General features: G+C 39.1%; 1 protein-coding gene across 2 annotated transcripts in view; it reads left to right on the top strand.

Annotated features, from left to right (window-relative positions):
* The window catches only part of ITGA2 (integrin subunit alpha 2), a 65,824-nt gene that overhangs the window by 7,059 nt on the left and 37,215 nt on the right, over positions 1-21,550 (top strand). The window contains exons 2-4 of one of the 2 annotated variants that reach the window (XM_079330224.1): positions 11,836-11,959; positions 19,350-19,459; positions 20,353-20,444. In XM_079330224.1, coding sequence (XP_079186350.1) covers positions 11,836-11,959; positions 19,350-19,459; positions 20,353-20,444 — 326 coding nt within the window. Of the gene's footprint in view, positions 1-11,744; positions 11,960-19,349; positions 19,460-20,352; positions 20,445-21,550 lie in introns of those variants that run through there. The other variant, XM_079330223.1, reaches the window with a different exon arrangement.

The following is a 21,550-nucleotide window of genomic DNA, read 5'->3' as shown; positions in this document are numbered from 1 at the left end:
AACAGTAAATTCAAATAATATGACAGGGGTCTATAATAATGAATTTTAAAACCATTTTATCCAGTAATCCTACTGTGTAGTATAAAAATCAGTTGCCTTTATGTGCATCCAAAGTACTGCATATAGAATTGATTGAATTTATAGTATTAAATTCAGATTTAGCTGTAATTCCTCAAGCGATAATTTAGCTAAACTTTCCTGCATAGAAGAAAAATTAAGTGACATAACACTTCCTTTGGACAACAATGCTTTCCAAATAAACTTCCAATTTAATTCAAACTTCCCATTCAATGCCTGAAATACGTATAGGTCAAACATAAAATAGCAGAAATTACTGAGAAGGATCTCTTACTAAGATAAGCAGAACAATAAACAGAGAAAGAATCCAGCAGTGCTACTGACATAGTAGTCCTTCAGCTCTGCTAATAATAGTTATCCATTTAATTCTAGCCAAATAGGCTTTTGCTTCACTGTTGCTACTCTTTCTTTTTTTGGTAGGGTTTTTTTTTTTTTTTTTTTTTTTTTTTTTTTTTTTTTTTTTTTTTTTTTTTTTTGGTTTTTATGGGGAGTGGGCGGGAGGGGAGGGTTTTTTTTTCAATTTTTTTTTTTTTCCTTTCCAAGCTGCCAAAAGCCAGTTCATCATATTGAACAGTAGAAAAACACTTGAGTCTCTCTGGTTGTCCTTCTGAGAAGCTGAGAGCTACAATAGACTTTGGTTCTGTGAAGACAAAAAAGCAACTGTTCTGCTTGTGTGGAAGCAAGTATTATCTCCAGAAAACTCTTCTTAAATGTACATGGGCCCTTCTTTCTAAACCCAAAATGTACAATGGCTGCATTTTACAAAAAAGAAGAAAAAAAAAAAACCAAAACACAAAAAAAACACCCACCAAAAAAAAAAAATAAAAAAGAAGAAAAAAGAGTTCCTTCTGGATTCTGACTACAGGTGTTCTGTCACCAACCTGAGCACTGGCATCTGGGTAGACCCAGTGTGGTGTGTGGGCTGAGGGCTGGGAGAGTGCCTGCTGGAGCCCCACTTCACCTAAAACGTGGTCCCCCTGCCCCACAGTGCAGGGTTAGGTGCCTTGGACTCAGCACTTTAAAATGCACAAAACCAAACCCAACTTATTGCAAAGGAAGGCTTCTGCAGCCAAAGGTGTATCAAGGATGTTTGAACTCCATCCTTCTCAGGCACCAGCATGAGGTGCCTCCTTCTTCTGAGGTCAAGGATGGGGAAGAATTTTGGGAAACAGATGTCCAGTTCAGCTTTTTTTTTTTCAAGAGGTAGCAGCTTCAGCAGTACTTGTAATAGTCACCTTGGAAATACGTGTCTAGCTCTCCCTCGTGGCTCACCATGATGTGGATTCATCTCTGTGTTTTCCAGGAGCATCTCTGCTACCTGGCAATAAAGCAATCAGACAAGCAGCCTACCCCATATATTGAAACAAGGTCTTAGCTCATCCCAAGATGTATATTCATGTTTCCACACAGGCAATGATACATCTTGCCTGTGGCAGAATATCTGGACACTTTGATGGAAGGAGTTCTGAGTTGGCCCTTTTGGACCAACTACCTGTGCAATTCACATTTTGTAATTTGGTCGTGCATAAAAAGAAGTTACTTAGCTATTTGGTAAATAATTAAAAATTATTAGAAGTAGAAATAAATAAGTTGAAAATCCTTTATTTCCTCTTACTGTGTCAGAGTGAGTTAACAGTAAGGTGGAATACTTTGCTCCTAGACAGGGCTGCTTCTACAGAATTCATATTCTAAACTTTGTGCAACTTTGTGAAATGTAACTTAAGTGACAGGTAATTGTAGGTTCATTGTGGGTTAGCCAGCCTCTGAAGTCTGGGCTTCCTGGATTGTTTTCCTAATTTTAATGTGCCCACATTCTGCCTAGACATCATCTGGTACCAGGATTGATCATTTCAATGTGCATTAAGGTGCAATTTCAGGTCAGTGATTAGGACCACCTGCCTACCATTCAGGATGCTCAGCCATGAGCTCCCATTAAAATCAGAGGAGAGAAGTAGTCATTTACTTCTGGCATAGGAGAACAAATGTTCTGATAATTATAGCTCTTCCAAGTATTGAATTGTATATCCTGTGGTGCTTTGGAGTTTTCCTTTTTGGAGGAAGCTGATGTAGCAAGCTTTTTACAGCTGAGGCTGCTCTTACTTCTGTGCCTGTCTGTGTACAGTGTACAGCACTCAGCTCCCAGCTAGCTTCAGAAGCTCTGAGGGAGGAACAGGGTCTTTAACAGGTGTGTCCTAAAATTGGTATAATGGAATGGTCACTGAACCCACTGCAGTCCTCATGTTTTAGGCTGTGACACAAGAGGCAGAGGGGTGGATGGTGCTGGCAAGTCCCTCAGCTATTTTCTAGTCTAGTCTTTCAGGTCACATTTAACAGTGATATAATGTGATATAACACACAATACAATATGTTATAATACACTGTAATTTTCATATAAGCTAGAGGTGATATGGATAGAGAAGTACAGATACCTGTGCTTTTCTTTCCTGATATTTTTGTGAAAAACTGAATTTTTGCTTTGTAAAACGGTGTTTTCATAGCAGCTGAGATGAGCAAATGTGGCATATAGGGTGTACAGATAGCAGACACACTGCTTTCAGTGTGGTGACATGCATTTCCTCTCTTACAGTCGTAATGTGGCTAATGCTCATCTGACTATATTTGGAAATATTCCTGGTTTTAAAAAGAGAAAATGCATCCACTGATAATGTGGACACAAGGGAAGAGAAACTGCTGGAGTGAAATGCCACTTGTAAAGTCAGTTTTATCATAGGGAAGCATGCAAGGTTTTTTGTGGTTATCATCATTACTTGTGAAGGCCAGTGACAACTGCGTAAACAACATATGTGTGTGTACAGCTTTTTACCCTCACATACTTTTAATCTCTTTGTGGTGGTGAGAAAAAATTGTAGTACTCTAAGGACAAAGTTGAACAATCCTGTTTGTACCAAGATAAAAAAAAAACTGCATGTCATAACAAAAAGATGAAGTTTAAGTAAATTTTCTGTAAAATAGAGCTTTTCCCCACTGAAAACATGGATGGAAACATGCCAAGATAATAAATTTGAGTGGGCTTGAATTCTTGCAGTCTTTATTAAAACTCATAGGAAGTTGTCAGTCCTGCAGGAACTGCTCCTAAGCATTTATTTGGAATCAGTCCTTGTGTGCAAGTAGGTTGTCTGGATTTCTTAACTACAGATGAAGAGTGGTTTTTTGTTTTGGGTTTTTTTGGTTTTTTGTTTTTTTGGTTTTTTTTTTTTGTCTGCTCTGGCAGGCAAGGAGGGCAATATCTGGGCCACAAGTAGAGAATTACTAGGAGAAAGGCGAGTCTTGTAGAGTAACTAATGAAGTTGTGGAGAAATTTAATTAGCTCTCTTACTCCCCAGCGGTGTCAGAACAACAAAATAGACAGCTCCTAGTTGTGTTAGCACAGTCTGTCCAGCTTTCCAGTCACAATTCATGTCAGGTTTGGGCTGCTTTTGCAGGAGGTTGTTGGTAACTCCTCGGTGCATCTCCTCCCTGGAAGGGAAAGGCAGTGTCAGGCTTTCACACACGCTGGAAGCTGACCTATTTCCAGGAAGGAGCAGTCTGCTAACTAAGCCAAGAAAACTTGCTGGAAAGGAGGGGAGGAAGGAGGGTGGGAGGATTGTTGCTAAATGAGGCATTGTTTCTCTTTTCTGAGTGGTGGATTTGGGGGAGGCTTTTTTGCCCATAGTTAATTGCTAGTCTAAATGTTATGATTTCTGTTAATTATTAAATGGTCTGAGATATTTTAACTATTGTGAAGAAAAAGTTGGTCTCAAGACAAGAGAAAGTAAAGCAATTAGATGAAGTAGTAAAATGAAAACTTGCCTTTTTCAAGCTTCCGTAAACATACGACATAGCAACAAAGAAACTGAAGTGAGGACTATACAATGTTTCAACTGCCACTATAAAATACAGTTGATAATCACTTTCTATACTCTTTGATTCCTGAGGTGGTTCCATTGTCTCTATTTAGGAGGTTGTTGTCAATAAGAAATCTGTTCAGTTTTAAATAAAACCAGATTATAAAACTGCTGGTTTAGTATATGAGCTGAAGGTATCTACATGCTGTTGTATCTACTGTTGTGGGTGTGCATATTGAAGAAAAAAATATTGCAGAAAGTAGAAAAAGTAAATGCAAAGGAGAAAACTAATGATAAGTTGGTTTGTTTTTTTTTTTTTCAGTTATGTTGACCATACCGGGTAAAGATTAATACACCTTTCCTGACTGAGTTTTTATAAATAGTCCTTTATTTTCCTTGCATGTTGGGTTGGATTCCTTGTAGCCATTTGTGAGTGTTCTAAAGACAGATAAAAAGTTTTATTTATGTTCATTTGTAGCAAAGTCCCCAACAGTGAAACCAATATATAATTTCTCTTTTTACATGAGAAGAGCTTGATTTAATATCTGTACCTATGTGTGCACACAATGCAAGTCCCAATACAGTAGAGTGGATCACACTGAAGAACTAGTACCTGACAAATGGAAAAAAGAGTTTCTAGTTTTGTGAAGATTTTGCTCAGTGCAGTGAGTTACTCAGTGGCTTCTGAAAGCCACAACGAAGAACATACTGCATCCATATTGCAATTCAACATACTAAAGTAACAGTATGCTGGTTTTTTTCTTTATGTTTTCACAGTCTAGTCATAAAGCATTCAAAACACAACACATTATGAAATCTGGGTAATTAGTTCTGTAAGAATACTTCATTAATTCCAGTTGGATTATTGCTCTGATTATATACACTCTGAATAATAAGGGAGTAACATTAATCTTAAAGCAAAATGTTGTTCCATTTAATAAAAAACAGTAAAGCAAGACTAAATATATTTACTATAAAGCAAATACTACTTGACTACCCTCTTTCATAACTTTATTGCTTCTCCTTCCTGCCTTCATTCCACCTTCTGACTAATATTGCAAGGACAGTAGGTGATTATAATGTGAAGGGGATCTGTAGGTGCCTGTACTCCCTCTCTAGCTTTGGAATCTGTGAGCCAACTTCAGCAAACTTTTGCAGAGGGATGAAAAAAATAACCATCTGTGTATCAGACTGAGACAAAAGTTCTTTTTCAAGTTCCCTGACAACTAAGGAGATCCAGTGTGACTTTGCACAATAGAAAATAGCTGAAAATCTACCCTGAAGAGAGCCCTTAGAAATATTTCAGTCATGGAGAAAGCTTGAACCAGAGTGTGCATCCACTGTGAGATGAAGTCAGTGGAAAACAACAGCGACAAGTTCTCTCATCCCTCCCACCTCTTTCTTTTCTCTGTCCTCAGCGGGGTCTCACAGACTTCAGGGCCCTGCTGATGTGTATTCTTTGGCAGTAGAAATCTTTGAGACCAAGAAAAATTTTCTTCGTGGAATTTGTAGTAGGTCTCTTGGAGCAGTATAACATAAAGGGCAAAGTAAAGCCCTCTTGTGAAATGAATAGATATTTTTGAATAGGCCAGACTGAGCAATTAAAGCAATGTCAGCAGTACACATCTAAGTGGCTGCCAATCTAAGAAACTAATTCAGGAAGCAGCCAATAATCCAGTGGAGTATTCTTGATTCATTTTTCCACCCAAAACAATTTATAGATGAAAAACTATAGTTTCAGCATGGTTTTAGCATAATGCCAGGTCATGGTCTTGCTTTTCTTTGGTGCCTACATGCTGACACTTTCCACCTCCAAATCCCTCAGCATGCTGCTGACCTTGAGTGGGTTTTTGGGGCTCAGCTGCCCTGCTGGAGCTGGCACAGGGGGCAGTGGTTGTGGCACAGAGTGTAGCTGTGGCTGTGCTGCCAGTGGAGGGGAGCTGCCAAGGATGCTCTCCTGGCATTGTGACTGACACAAATGCTCACTCACAAAGACAAAGAGTTACTTAGCTGGGTTATATAACACACTTTGTTCTGGTTTGTAGTTAGTAGTTTTTCAAAGAAGAGAACACCATAACATTAAGGAAAAAAGGTGAATTTTCCTACTGGCAAGGTTAATATTAGATAAATTTAAAACTTATGTGTGGTGGATCCTTACAGACTCAGTTGTCAAAGTCCATTGTCTCTTCTTTTTTCTTTATACTGTCTTTGCTAGACCTGTTTTTGGAGAGCTATAAATAACAACAGCAGAGAATGCCTCTGACTGGACATTTTAATAAGAGGTGAGACTTGACATAACTGAGTCTGTAATTATAATTATGGCATTTTGCAATTTATTGCCATCTTAAACTGGCACATCACCTTTACAATGTAGTAAAATGTAGTTGAAAATTCAATCTTTAGTACTTAGAGTAAAAACAAAATTACATGTTTATTATGATACTTATGATACAAAATTATGTTCAGTACATTCTATTAGAGTTTTATAAACTTATTTCACCAAATTAAATAATCAAATACATTAAAATCTGATTTATTTTTTATCAGGTTGATTTTTTTATGTTTGTTAATCTGAATAAGGGGTTTCAATCAAACAATTTATAATCTTAACATCAAACAATTGATTATCAAACAGACATTTTTTGCTTGATCACTTTAAGCTGTAAGCTTTGCTTACAAAATCAAAACAATTATGAGTTGGGTGTACCTAATATAAGCTTTTACTTCATTAAAACTTGCTTCAGCTTGTAGTACAAACAGAATGAAGCAAACAAAAGGCATTAGGCCTATCATTAGACATGTCATTCATAGTTACAGAAGAATTCCCACACGTTGGGGCTTAAAGGTGCCCAGTCATAACATGTATTATTTTTCATCTTGCTAGGATAAAAAAAAAAAATAATCTGGTGTTAAAGTTTAAAACCAGCTATATGACTACACTGCAGCTCCCATGGCTCACACTGCAGTCATGCTGAAATATGGAAATTCCCAGGAAAAAAAAAAACAAAAACACGCAGAGATACTGGAGTTTATTAGAAAGCTTACAGTTTCTTTTTTCCCCATTAGGATTTTTTCTTTTCTTGCACTTCCTGTCTGAAGCTTGATGTTGGGGCAACTCAACTTAGTGAAGGTGTTCTCTTTAAACTGAACTGCCCAAGCACCCCTCCCAGTGGAGAGGAACTGCTGCTTTTGAAGTGTGCAGAGGGGCTTTCAGAAGCTTTAGGCTTGTATGTGGCTTCCTTTGTTCCACAGAGTCTGTTTACTTGACTGTAAATAAAGTGCCATTTACAGACAGAAGTTAGGAAGTGGATTTTCAGTTGCCCGACCAATCTCTCATCATGATCATTAGGTCACAAAGTAGAAGTCTGTCACCAAAAGCTATTAAAATCCAGATAGTGAATTAGTTTTCTTTATTTCAAGATTCTTAAATTATCAAAGTTCATTGCCTGAAGGGACAAACAGATACTGAATCGTTCCAGCCGAGAATGTACAGTACTTTGAACCTAGATACTTCAATGACTAATGCATAAGAGACCCTCTTATTTTGCACAGGCTTAAAATAGGTTTAAAGGAAACTTAGAATTTTCTCTTTTTTTGGCTGCAAATGCTTGAGTTTCTTTTTATGGATACTCTATTAAGATAAATGTACAAAATGCATAAGAAATGTTCTTATAGTGTAAGCACCATAAAAGATGGAGGAAAATGGCAGGAAAAGTGCCTACTATATCATTGCCAGTATATACTTGCTAGGCCCAAGCCAACTAAGATTTTTGTGGAATAGATCTAAAAAATCCTCAGATTATAAAAATGTGGAATTTAAAGTGTAGCTGAAATATGCTGAAATTAGGTTCTTTTGATAATGGTTGTGCTGAGTCAGATTGTGTTTGCCAGTATTTCTACTTTGATTTTTGCAAAGCAGTTGTGAGAGGCAAAGCTGATCTGTAAGAACATTGCAGACAACAGTGGCTGGGTTTTATGATTGCTTTTTTTGTTCTTCTCTTTTCACTGTCTTTGACTGGCTGCCTGTCCAGAAAATGAGCATGATAGAGGCAGCTTTGAAGAGACCTGTGATCCGGCAGACACCTCTCCGTTGTTCTAGCTGTACATTTTTGCTCTCAAAGAGCAGTGTTCTGATGCTGCAATCATGCAAATTATTTAAAAGAATAAAATCAAGCCCAATGGTAAATGGGAGTGAAATGGTTCAGTGAGAAGAACGGGTCATGCCATGAGAAGAGAAAAAGGACATTGCTTCTGTAAGCTGTGGTGAAACCCAGGGGAGCTACAAGGAGTTGAAGCTTCCCAGTGCAGAGACAGGCAATGTCCTTGCTCCTTGGAATGAGCTCCCATCTTGGGGAAAGTAGGACCACAGAGGGTGGCCCTGGGAGGTCCAGGGATGGATGCTGCACACCAGTGGGAAGTCAAGGGAGGAGATGAACAGGCAACATAACCTAGCACTCATTTTATTGGCCCCATCTGACTTGTCACAGCACTCCAGAGGAATTTGACCCATGGGGACTTTCCTTCAGGCTGTTGGCTGTCATGCATGCTCCCTGTACTTTTGCCCAGTTCTGGAGGAAATTCTTGCCCTGCCTGTGGCATTTAACAAAACTCTTACCTTGGACGTAAATTAGAAACATCTTCCATGCATTTGCACCAAAGTTGCCCAATGCACTCAGCTGAGTTACCATTCAGCTTGCAGTGTGATTTGTTAGTAAGTGTCTAACAGTCCAGACAGTCAAAAGTTTTTCTCTAAATGTCACTGGATTGTGGGTCAGACTGGAACTGTTTATCATTCCTAGATTGCTTCCATCTCTTTGCTTGAAAGTCAGGGGTTCTTTTCATGTGCAACATATAATGTGGAGAGTTCATCTTCAGTATTTAGTGCAGGAGTACACTGTGGTACAGGCTCCTGATTGCTGGTTGAGGATAATACAATTTAGCAACAGACACAACCCTGCCCCTGCCCCCCCTCCCCACCTCCCAGGATATGTTGTGAAAAAAATATTTTTATAAAACACAAGTGTATTAGATCATGAAGGAATTACTGGCAATTGTCGATTACTATCTCAGTACCTTTTCCTGCCCTCAAAACCCAGACATAAACTGTGATTAAATGAGGTTGTGTTTAGTGTTGAAAGGCTTGCAAAACACTGAGTAATGGGTCTGTACACATTCTCCTCTCCAGTCTTAAATAGCTTGATTCAGGAAATATATTTATCTCTAAGGATGTTTCTCAAGGAACTATACTTCTAGCAGTGGGTGACTTCTTGCTGTCCAGAGGCTGACTGTAAATAGTGGTTGTTTGAGATAACTAATATATGATTTCCTGTTTTGAATTTGTGGTAAAAAAAGTAGTTACTATTTTAGAGTTGTATTTAGTCTTCTGCTAGTGATGTTTCTGTTTTGAATTTTGTGAGCAAGAGTAAAATATACATTGACACTTTTTACAGATCGTGAACTTTGCCTGCAAACCTGTGGTTGTGATTTTAATATTTTCACTATGATTTTATTATCATTGTCACTATTACAGTTCAGCTACAGTAATGGGGTGTTTCATGTTGGTATAAACCCTGTTACCCTCTCTTCCAAAGCTGCTCCTGGGACCTGGGAGAAAGTGGTACCAACAGTAAGCTCTCTGCCCATCAAAACTAAAGTAGAATTTGAGATTATATTTTTAAGATGCCATCTCTCCTTAAAGTGTCCTTATTACAGGGGATTATATAAAAGATTGGTTCTTTACTACACAATGAGTCATATTAAATAGCTGTGGTGAGGCATATTTGTGTGTAAAGAAGATAAAACTCATTCTGTCTGGGCACACAGGAAGGGAGGGGAAATATGAGGGATGTTGTTTAACCCATGAGCAACTCTGTGAACCTGCCTGATCTGGGAACCTCAGAGAGTGGCTGCACAGTGCAACCACAAGTCATTATTTCTTCCATCATTGCCATTTTTGGAGGCTTTTCAGGAGCTGTAAGGTGTTCCTCAGCTGGGCTGTAGCTTGTTCCTGGGATCCCACTGTTGTCTCATTCCTTCTACCTCCCTGCTGGGAAGGAGTTACCTACACACAGCAGAGTTCCTCAGGGGAGTCTGGCCTTTTTTCTCCAGCCTTCCCAGTGGATATCCTCCTAGGTATCCACCTACAGTTCTTGTTCAGAAGAAAATCAGGCCCTCTATGGATGAGGAGTGGACCCCATGTCCTACAAAATCAGCTTTGTCCCCAATCCACATTGCTGATTCTTTCCAAAATGGCATGGAATGGCACACCATTATTGCCAGGCATATAAGTGCCCAAGGAAAAGCAATTAAGAGCAAAACCGCAGCTAAGTAGAGTTGCAATGTTAAATGTCACGATTTATTAATGCTGTTCTACCTTCCATGTTTGTATTTCTAAGTTTTCCTGTTTGGACAACTGTTCAGACTGTTTGGACTGAAAACAAAGGCTTCTGGTATGATAATGAAATGACTCAAAAATTTATTTTCTGATGCAGCAGATACTCTCATTTTTATTCCAGTGTCATAAACTCAAATATAAACAGTATGAGCAGGTAAAGTCAGGGCAATTAGTTTGAGCACAGAAAGTTGAGGTTAATGGAGTTGCACCCAGCTGGTGGACAGCCACAAGTGATGTGCTCCAGGGCTCAGTTTTGCTTTGATATTCCCATTGCCTGGATGAGGGGTAGAGTGCACACTCACATTTCAGGTGGGTCGTAGCAGTGTTGATCTGCTGTTGGGCAGGAAGGCTCTGCAGAGGGATCTGCACAGGCTGGATCATGGCTGAGGCCAATGGTGTGAGGTTCAACAGGGCCAGTGCTGGGTCCTGCCCTTGGCTCACAACAACCCCAGGCAGTGCCACAGGCTGGGACAGAGAGGCTGGAAAGGACCTGGGGGTGCTGGTGGCAGCAGCTGAACATGAGCCAGGGTGTGCCCAGGGGCCAAGAAGGCCAATGGCATCCTGGCTGGATCAGCAATAGTGTGGGCAGCAGGAGCAGGGCAGGGATTGTCCCCCTGTCCTGGGCACTGCTGAGGCCACACCTCGAGTGCTGTGTCCAGCTCTGGGCCTGAGTGCAAGAGAGACACTGAGGGGCTGGAGTGAGTGCAGAGAAGGGAATGGAGCTGGGGCAGGGTCTGGGGCACCAGAGCTGTGAGGAGCAGCTGAGGGGGCTGGGGGTGTTTATCCTGCAGAAAAGGAGGCTCAGGGGTGACCTTATCACTCTCTACAGCTGCCCTAATAGGAGGCTGTGGCCAGGTGGGAGTCAGTGTCTTTTCCCAAGTAACAAGCAGTAGCACAAGAAGAAATGATCTCAAGTTGCACCAGAGAAGGTTTAAACTCAACATTAGGAAAAATTTCTTCCTGGAAAAGGTTGTCAAGTATTGAATACTCTGCCCAAGGAAGTGTAGGAATCAGCATCCCTGAAAGTTTTTGCATAAGTGTAGCTCTTGGGGACATGGTTATTGGTGGATTTGGCAGTGGTTTGAGTAAGATTTTTTTTTTTTGCAATCTAAAAAATTCTGTGATTCTAGTGTACCTCAGCAGGCTGTTGATGTACTTGCTGTGCTGTAAGCTTAGCTTATGCCTGAAGGTAAAGGAGGATAACAGACCTCTGAATCATACATTTTGCCTCTATTCAACTAAAACATTCCCATTAGTAATGCTGCAACTTTTGTTAAGGCAAACAGTGAATGAGTCATTGATCTCTGCCCACAGTAATACAACACACTAAAGAGTGCTAGAGAGGCATTCCACATGGCCAGGGTACTGTAGCAAAAACACTGTTTTTTCAAGTATGTGTCAAAGGCTGTATTTATTTTCTTCTGTTGGGGGAGCTGTTGCAGATGAAGAGCCTTTTTCACTGGAATCAAAATTCTTCTGTAATTGCTTCTGTGATAATCACAATCTTTCTGTTAACAGGCATTCTTCATAATTGCTGTGAAGCCTACAATGTTGGGCTCCTGGAAGCAAAAATATTTTCTGGTCCACCAAGAGAGCAGTTTGGATATGCAGTTCAACAGTTTATAAATGAACAAGGCAAATGGTAAGCAGTTTGAATGGCTTGGTTTATGTCCTGCTAAAAGGTTAAGTACAAGACGTTGCAACTCTTGCAATTCCCACATTTAATTTAAAGGAAACCTGGCTAATTCATTTTTCTATCAGAGCTATCTTTTTACAAATAAATACTAATATTATTAACACAAGTTGAGGTATTCTAAAAATATATGCATGCGATGATTCACTGTTTTTTCCTTAACACCATGTGACCCCAGGTCTTTCTTATGATCATCTTACACTTCATTTCCAATACACTAATTTCCTTAGGCTTACAATTTCTCTAGAATTTTAACTTGCATTTCATTCCTTTGTAGCCAGAGCATCCTTGTTACACTTTATATATATCTGTGGCATATTTTTCCATTCTAACATTGTTAAGGTCAAAACAAGCTATTAGTTCTGGTGAGTTCTAATTATTAATATTAAAATTAAATTAAATTGATATAATTTTGTGTCTGATACAGTGTTAACTCTTTGCTTCTTGTGGGATGGTGTATTAGGATGTATATCATAATGCAATCATAGCAAAGTCTTGTGTCTGCTACATCTCTTCAGCCACAAAATTTGACCTGAAATTCACTGTTGCCACAACATTGGGCTTGATGAGCAATTAGTAAAATATTTTTCCTAGTAATGTTGGTCTCAAAAAGAGCTTTAATGTATTACTAAGAGTGAGCACCTTTAGCTGAAGACACTTTATTTTCTCTTCTGCAGCCTCAACAGGCACAAGACTTAAGGTGTCTCTGTGTTAGGACTGTAAGTCTTTGAAAGTGGTTGAGAACTATTGCACTGCTAAGTGGCTGTTAGGTATCCATGAAATTGTAGAAAGCCACACCAGAATACGTGTATTATGGTGTGCTGAGACTCTTCAGACCTGTCCTCCTCCACGGACAGGAACTGTGTCAGAAACCAAATAGCCACAAACTGGCAGTTCTGCTTAAGAGACACCTGACTCAGTAACTGCACTTATTTCTGTAAAGAGGAAGATGTTGAAATCTGAAATCCACGGGAATGCACATGAAAATGGATTTTGCTGGTGGAGTTTGGAACAGTGGGTACAGAATTACTGGGGCAGCTCAGATGTTTGTGCTCAGAGGCTCCTCGGCTGCAGGCAGAGGTAGAACCCCCAGCTTCTCAGCAGTGTTTGCTTCCAGGGACCAGGAGACACAGCAAGAGGAGAGCAGGGCTGAATTCAAGGGCTGAATTCAGACCTTGGCATTTCCTCTCCCTCAGTTGGGTAGGCTTCCAACCTACCCCCACGCTTCCTCTGATGCTGTGGGGCTTCTCACCACCTTTCTGCCTGCTTTAATTGTGTGTTTAGCCACCCACAGATCAGACAGAGAACTCTTAAAAAAAAAAAAAATCAAACCACCCAAAAAACTCCAAGAAACAAAAACAAAAAACTGCCTCCCAAAAAACAAACTTCTCTGTAAAGCCATTGAAGGAGAAAAAGAATGTGTGCCTGTAGTGAATTGTATATTTTTGCCTCGTACATGGAGAAATTGCCTTGTGTTTTATACTTCTTCTGAGTTTTTTCTGTAAGCTTGCAGTAGCTTGCAATAGAAGAAGCAATAGCTGCCTGATCCATTCAAGCTATTTATGTTTTATATTTTCCTCTTATTTTTGCTTCTAATATAAAAACTTGTCCTCTATGACCTTCTTAGATAATGTTTGCTGGATAGAAGGAAAAAAAGTAACTTTGATTTAACTTCTCCTTCCTTACAGAATCATAGAATCATTTAGGTTGAAAAAGATCTTTATGACCATGGAGTTCAACCAATCTCAATCCTAAGTATACCTACCAATCCTAAGTATATGAATATTTTGAATCTGGTAAACTTTTCGGTATGTAGGCACTTCACCATTAGTTCTTTCACTGCATGGTGTCTGACCTATCTCCAAAAATCAGTGAAATTTTATCAGCTTGTGTTCAAGTAACTAGGACTTGTTAGCAACTCTTCTGTGAAGAAAAGCCCTTTTCAGCCTCCTGCTCAAAAAATCATTAGGCAAGCATAAAAGAAAAAGGAGTCTTGTTCTACTGTCTTGTTCTCTTAATTTCTAGGCCATTTTCTTTTTCTTGGGACAATAGAGCTTTTTCCTGTATGCATTATTAAAAAAAACCTAAACCAACCAAACAAAACAAAACAAAAACAAACAAACAAACAAAAAAGAAAAAAAAAAACAACAAAAACCCAAACAATGAAACAAACAAACAAAAAAAACCAACTAAAACCTAAAACAAAAAACCCAACCAGACAACTGCCCCCCAACCCCAAACAGAACATTGAATCTCTTTATCTCTTTCAAGTTGTTCAGTAGAGTTGTTTTCTCCTGTGAGCAACACAGAGGCTGCAATCCATGCACAGAGAGTTCTTGTTGGCATGGCTGAGCTGGGAACAAGATAAACAATCTGAGATTAGATCAGGGTGATTTTTCTGTCTGAGGGGAGCAGTTATCACCATATGCTTTTGTGAAGAGATTGTCACTGTGCAGCAAGAATGTGATGTATTAGAAAATTCTGTCCAGGCACAGAGAGTGCCTGGGCTGTTCACAGCACCATGTTCTGCTGGGGTGCCATCTCTTCTCAAAAGAGATTATCCAGAACCTGAGGTCCACTAGAAATTTTATCACTTCCTAAATTTTGCTTAATAAGTTCACAAGGTGCTATATAAAATGCAGCTTTAAAAAACCTCCTGTACTCTCTCAAAAAGAAGGGAGACATACAGAAATACAGATGCCAGTTATATTATTCAGCAGTGTTTCTCCTGAGGCAGTAAGAGCTAAAGAAATAAAAAAGAGATAATTTTTGCAGAGTTGGTACTGGTTTTCACTTCTACTTGGAGATGAGCTCAGTGGGAAGAGGGAAGGCATTCCAAAAGGGAATGCAGGGCTGTTGAAGTGTCTGGTACATGTTGGGATGCTATGACACAAACCAACAAGGAAGACTTTTTTGTGTTAGAGACAGACAATCCAGGATAATTGGGCACTGTGCATTGATGAGCTTTGATGGCATGTGATGCTCATAAATAAGGACAAACTTGCAAGTCAAGCACAGCTCAAGCTTTTCACAGTGTCTGGTGGGAATTTTGAAACAGGAGCTCTTTAATGAACTCAAGGAAAATTGTGTATACCAGTGAAACTCGTCAATTAGGAAAGCAGCTCACCACACAAGTAATTAGCCACCACAGAAACAGTTTCTCCTTGTCAATAGGTCATCTGCATTTGAATCTTAAATTGAGACTGAAATTTCTGTTATTTTATAAGCATAATCTTTTAGAAAGCCAGATTGTGCCCTGTCAAGTTCATCTTGAATGTTTATTCCCTGAACAGCAGCTGACAGTACATTCTTCAGAGATAACAGTACTCAGTCCATGCTGAGAGTTTATAGCTGTCTCAGGTTTGAAACCTGAGGAAGATACAATAGCTGTAGATAGCTGTAAAATCCTTTTTCCTACACACACGTCTTCTCACACATGCTCAGCTGTGTCTGTGTGATTAGAATTGGCAATTTTAAAAATTATTTTAGTTTTGAACTTATATTGTGAGATTTTTGTGTCTTAAAATGTTTTGTTTCATCTCACTTATCAGTAATGACACCTTATTATACAGTGCACTTATTGTTGTATCACATAATTACTGCACTACCAAAAGTTATTTTAAAAGTCTTTGCTTACTGCTCGTAGGTCACCAAATATAGTGACCTTTCTCCTGGTATTCTGGAGACCACTTCAGGTAATTCAGATATTTTGCCAAAAATACACATTTCTGTGTGAACTTCTATTGAAATCAGTAAATTTGCAAAGCTTTCTGATTTTAATGAGACCATTTCTGTTGAGGAGGGTAATTTTTTTTTTTTTTTTTTCCTAACAGAAGCTGCCATTGTTGCAGCTATGTCTTTTCAGTGCCAGAACCACTGCTAATGCTGAGTTCTTTACCCAGTTTTGTTTTCCCTGACTGCATACAGCACACTTTGCCCTTTTCCTTATTGGAGAAGCTCTGGCTGCTTTTTTCTAGGACTTCTGAGTTTCTCACTCAAACTGTCTTGCTATAGCTTGCTGTAGCTTTTCAACTCATGATTTGTGTTGACAGGATCAAAAGTTTTAGATGGTGAGAAGTGTTTTAGTGTGTGCAAAGAAGCATCTCTGCATGAAGAGTTTTCTAGTCTTCATATCTACTCACCACTTCCTGTAATTGTAGGAAAAATGTATGATGATCTAAGAGTTTCTTTCTGCTTTAATTTTCTTATTAGCCATCTTCGTGTTTAGAGAACAAAACAACACAATAAAATGCAAAGGCATGAAAAGAGAGTGGGGAAAAAAAAAAAGAAACCAGAAAAAATAAAACATGCTCTGACAACAGCTGGGAATTCAGCCCTTGCTATGAATTCTGACTTTGCTTTCTGCTACATCACAGTTTGCTGATTACTAGCTTTTTCATGGTATAATTTCCCTGAAATAAATCCTGTTGATCTGCCACTCCTGCAGCTTGTGTGGTGAGGCATTGCTGCTGAATTTCATTCACTTCCTAGTGTCATTGCTTTGCATACAGTGTTGGAGAATGATTAGGAAGATGAATAATGACATCAGTAGCAATACTACATTATACTTACTATAGTATTTTGTAATTATGGTCTGTAAAGTAGTTTTGTAAAAATAAATATTTAACTCATGGCTGAAAAAGAGCCTTAATTAATGCATTATACATGATGCAGTTTATTTGGAAACAAGAATTCTCAAGTATTTTAGTACTACTTTCTTGCATTCTTTCTTGTCATATTCTTTTTCACTTTGTCTTGTGCATCCTGTCCACTTACAGTAAAAAAAAGTTTTGTAGTTAGCAGGATGCTAGCCAGATATTCTCTTGCTGTCTTTAATTCAGATGTGAAAGATACACATGCATTTTCCCAGAGCAGTGTTGTGTAACTCCCCACTGTCATGGTTTATGTTAGTTTTGAAAGGCAAGTAGGACTTTCAGATTACTTATGTAGATTAAAGCTGGTATTAAACATAAATAAGACAAAGAATACAACAGAAATAAAAATTATGTTATTTCCTAGACCTGTTAAGGCTGGCAGTTAAAAGTAGAGGGCTAATCTTGGCATAAGTCAGTTAATAATTTTTTCTCAATCATTTATTGATGACAGGTTAGACTAGTTCAGTCAAATAATGGAACGGGTTTAGTAGCTCCGTGTATTTCTGAAAATCACCATCAGTAACCATCAGTTCTAAGTGTGAATTCTGTGTATGGAGTGGCACCTTTTGGCCTGCAACGTAGGTGTGACATTGAGAATTACAGACTCTCCAAATCTACAAGGAATACAGAAAAATAAGTCCCAGTAAACAGTGAGGAGTGAAAGACTAATGAAAGACAAAATTAAGTTTTTTTACTTGGCATAGATCTAAATTTGGATTTAAAATGAGAGAAGTTTGTCTTATTTCATCTTACATTTTCCTGTTTATTCTATGCAGCAGCTCCAAGGTTAATTTCAGGGATAGCAAAAGTAAAATTGGCTTGTGAATATCAAGTTTTAGAAGTGATGGTTCCTTGGTGTAACCAGATGTCTGGATTGCAGGTAATTTTTGAGGGCAGGGAAAATGGGAAGCAAATAATGGCCATGGAATGAGCAAAAGTATGCATGCTGAGAAGGAGAGAGCAGCTTTTAGCAAACCCAAAAGGCGGGATGATGTTTGTCTCTATATTATGTCAGTAGCAGGGGTGGAGTTCGGAATGGGTTTGGAGTTAGGCTTGGATTAGAGGTCAGCGAGTCCTCAAGCATGCTTCTGTTCCTCTTCTCACTCTCTCTTCATGTGAGTGGAACACTGTGCTCTGGGCTCTCAGGAAAACCTGTGGCTGAGCACGGTGCCAGCACAACACAGAGATTCACAGTGAGTTTCATGACCAGATGGGAGTGGTTGCAGAGGGTATTTCCAAGATACAAGGCCATTCTGTGAACACGAGCTGTCATCCTGCAAGGACTCTGAAATATGTTTGCCTTCTGGGAAACTTAGAAAAAAAAATACAAGTGTTTATAAATGTGCACAGTGCAATGTTCAGCTTGACAGTTAGTGCTGGAAAGCTGTTCCAGTTTCAGACATTGCACACACAGTGTCACCATCCATTTTAAAACTGTTTCCTGTTTCCACAAAAACTCCTATCCCTTCTCTTCCATCAGCACAGTTAGCATTTTGTAACCGTACCTAACTCAGTAGTACCTAGCAAGGTGAGAGGGTGCAGCACCATGTCTTCCTCCTGTTCTTCCTCCCACTATTGACCAGCTCCAGCCCACTGTGTCACTGCAAGTATTTGCAGATCATGTTATCTGTTGGCACATAACCAGTGCAGTAGCTGCTTATGAGCTCTGTTTATTTGGTCCTCAGCTTGGTGGTTCTGGTTTCCACTGTTCTGAAAAGGCTCAGAAATACTCGTAAAATAACAAGAAAATCTGAAGCCTCCTCACAGCTACTGCAATGTACACTGTTTTGTTAGAGAGAGCTGTTTTGTATGAACTTAAGTTGCATATTTAGAGATGCTAGAAATACACAAAGTCCTGTTCCTGCTGCCTGCATGATCACTCTTTTCCAGCAAGGTAATTGAGAAGGAATTAGGCATTCTTGAAATACCCAGACACACAAGAAAGAGAATCTGAAACCAAACACCTAAATAGGTGTTCTTAAGCAGTATTCCCAGAAAGTGAACTAAACAGTTTTGTGAAGGCTTTCAGATAAAAATTAAAAGTGTCTTGAGGAGTAGTTGTTGGGGGTAAACCTTATGGCAGATGAAGGAATGAGTCAGAGAACATGAATCACTTTGTGTTGTAGACAAAATGATCGTAAGTATTAACTTTCTTGTTCAGGATTACAGGCTTTATGCAGCAGATTGTTACCAGCTGCAGTATTTTCTTTCTGACTCAATGTGATCAAGGTGTGGTAGTGCTCAAGCTCAGATGTGTTTGATTTTTGCTGAGCAGATCCTGTAGAAAATGCTTCTTATCAGTTAAAAGAAAAACCTAAAAGGAATCAGTTAGCCATTAACTGATAGAACCATCAGTTATATGTCTCTCAATCCCCAACATATATATTTCTAAATATTTTATGTATCTATATATACTAGTACTTTCACTGTATTTCTTCTGACTTATGACATAATATCACATTAAAAACAGTACATGTTGAGGCAGCTGAATCCCCAGAAGCTCTCCCATTCTTCTCCTCCAAAGCTGCCCCTGGTAAATCCAGTGCAGTTCTGGAGAAGACTCCTACCCTGAATGCCTTGGGTGCTATATCTTTCCACCTGTTATCATGTAGTGTGCCATGCAATGCTGCTGCTGAACTTTTCTCAGTATCACCAAGGACCTAATGAAGTTCCTTTTCCTTTAGGTTGTTGGTTGGTTCACCCTGGAGTGGCTATCCTGCCAACAGAACAGGAGATATATATGCATGTCCTGTTGGTGTGTCCAAAAACACATGCAAAAAATTGAATTTACAAGGTATGTGCTAACAAGGTCTTGCTGCACTTGTTCAGATTTCTGTTGTGCTTGTACAAGGCCAATCTACCCTATTAAATCTTCTCTTAAGTAGCTGTCTCCACAGTTCAAATTCTGTGGAGGTCTCTGTGTGCTGCCCAGTGCTGAGGAGACAAGCCTGTCTTAGCAAAATCGGTGCCTGGCACTGGCTCAGGCCAGGTGCTGGAGGCACTGGGGTCTCAGTGTCACCCACTGGAGCACCTGGGATCCTCTCCCTCCAGCCAGGGGCAGGAGCACTGTGGGTGCCAGAGCCAGGGGCAGGCACAGGGCTCTGTGCTGGCATCAGGGGTGGGTGGCTGGGGGTGCCTGTCCCTGTCCTTCCCAAACCAGGCGGGGCATGTGTCTCTGCTTGAAAACTAACTATAAAATGGAGTTCAGGTTTGGATACAATGAAGATATGGGGCAGCAGAGTGGGCTGAGGTGCCTCCTTCAGGTTTATTTGTGGTGCAGATCACTTCTGCCCTCCGCTGCCCCTTCCAGTTTTGTGTGTAAAGCCTGATCCTGGATTAGAGGAGTCTGGTGTCCTGAGGAATGTAACAATAGCTACTCAGCTGCAGCTACTCAGCCAGACAAAAATATGCAATAGGTAGATTGTTTCTTCCTCTCTTTTGCCTTCAGCTCTCTTGAGGGCAGATACTCTAAATGACCATACTTAACTAATGTCTATATTTAATGATTAGCAATATTTTCCCCCAAAGATTGGTTTTTGTTTCTTTTGTCTCAGAATTGTATGCAGCCATTTGGAAAAGGCACCTTAGATTCTGAAAAATCAAGCTTTTGAAAGGAATTCTAACTTAGTAAATTACTTCTACATCTTATTTATTATTCTGTCATTATGTAATCTATTTTTATTTCAGCTTTAATAAACATTCCAAATGTGACTGAAATTAAAGAGGACATGAACCTTGGCTTGACTCTGATACAGAACTCAAAAACTGGAGGATTTTTGGTATGTATCAAGATCATATGCAGTATACACATAAACTTCTGAGGAGAATCAAGAAAGCAGAATTGTCCACACTTTTTCCTAAATCCAAGCTAAATGTACTTATTATGCAGCATGGATTAGTACATCCCACTGCAATCACCTCAGGTCCAAAATCAATTGAGAAATGTATCATTAATACAGGAAAATTGTGAAGTCTCTCCTTTGTCATTTACCTAAACATCTTATCCTAATTAACGTCTCAGTAATTTAAGTCAGACAATATAGGCAATAATATTTATACCATTAATTATTTAAGGCAGTCTCTTATAGTTCTGATTATGCTTTCACAAGACTTCATATAATCTCTCCTCTATCATTCACACTTGCACAGGCAAGTGAGATATCTGAGTATTTCTAGTCCTTTGGATTTGGTTTTATTTGGTTAGTGAGCTTGGAAGAGGATGCATTTTCTCAGTGTATATTCCACAAACCCCTGTCCTTGGAGCCTGCAAAACAGAATTCTTACTGAAAAGGAAGTGAAAGCCTGTTAAATATGCTTTTTTATATGATCCTAACCATGAGAGTAAAAACTGGTATGTAGGTGTATTTCAGTTTGATGTAGCCATGTGCAGTAAGTAAAACAATAAATTACAGGGAGAAGATCTCTAGGCTGTCCTTAAGCTGTGTATTTTTGCTGCATCTTCCTAGTAATCACAAAACTATTCAAGTGCTTATTATATTTATTGACAAGTAGCTCAGTTAACTGAAATACTTAGAGGTATGCCTAATTCCAACTTTCCCAGCAGTTCTTGTGGAATTAGTAAAGTTATTCATAACTTCAAAATACAGCAACAGTAATTTTCTTGTGGCTTGAAAAGGCCTTGATTAAAAAAATCCTATTCTCTCTTGAATAGTACTTTCAATTAGTGTTAATGTCCTATGCATACACACTTTTAATATGAGTAACTGCAGTGTTTTAAAATGTCTCATGCAGGGAAATTTGTATTTTCTAATAATATTTGAATTTCTCTGTGTTAAAAGTATTTCCTGATCCACATGTTATTGATTGATTCTTCTTTAATTGCATGGATTTAAAAAAGAAAAAAAAAAGCCACAAATAGCCACGT

The sequence above is a fragment of the Erithacus rubecula genome (genome assembly GCF_903797595.1).
Source record: "Erithacus rubecula genome assembly, chromosome: Z".
NCBI classification, from domain to species: Eukaryota; Metazoa; Chordata; class Aves; order Passeriformes; family Muscicapidae; genus Erithacus; species Erithacus rubecula.
This window is presented reverse-complemented; position numbering and strand designations above follow the sequence as displayed.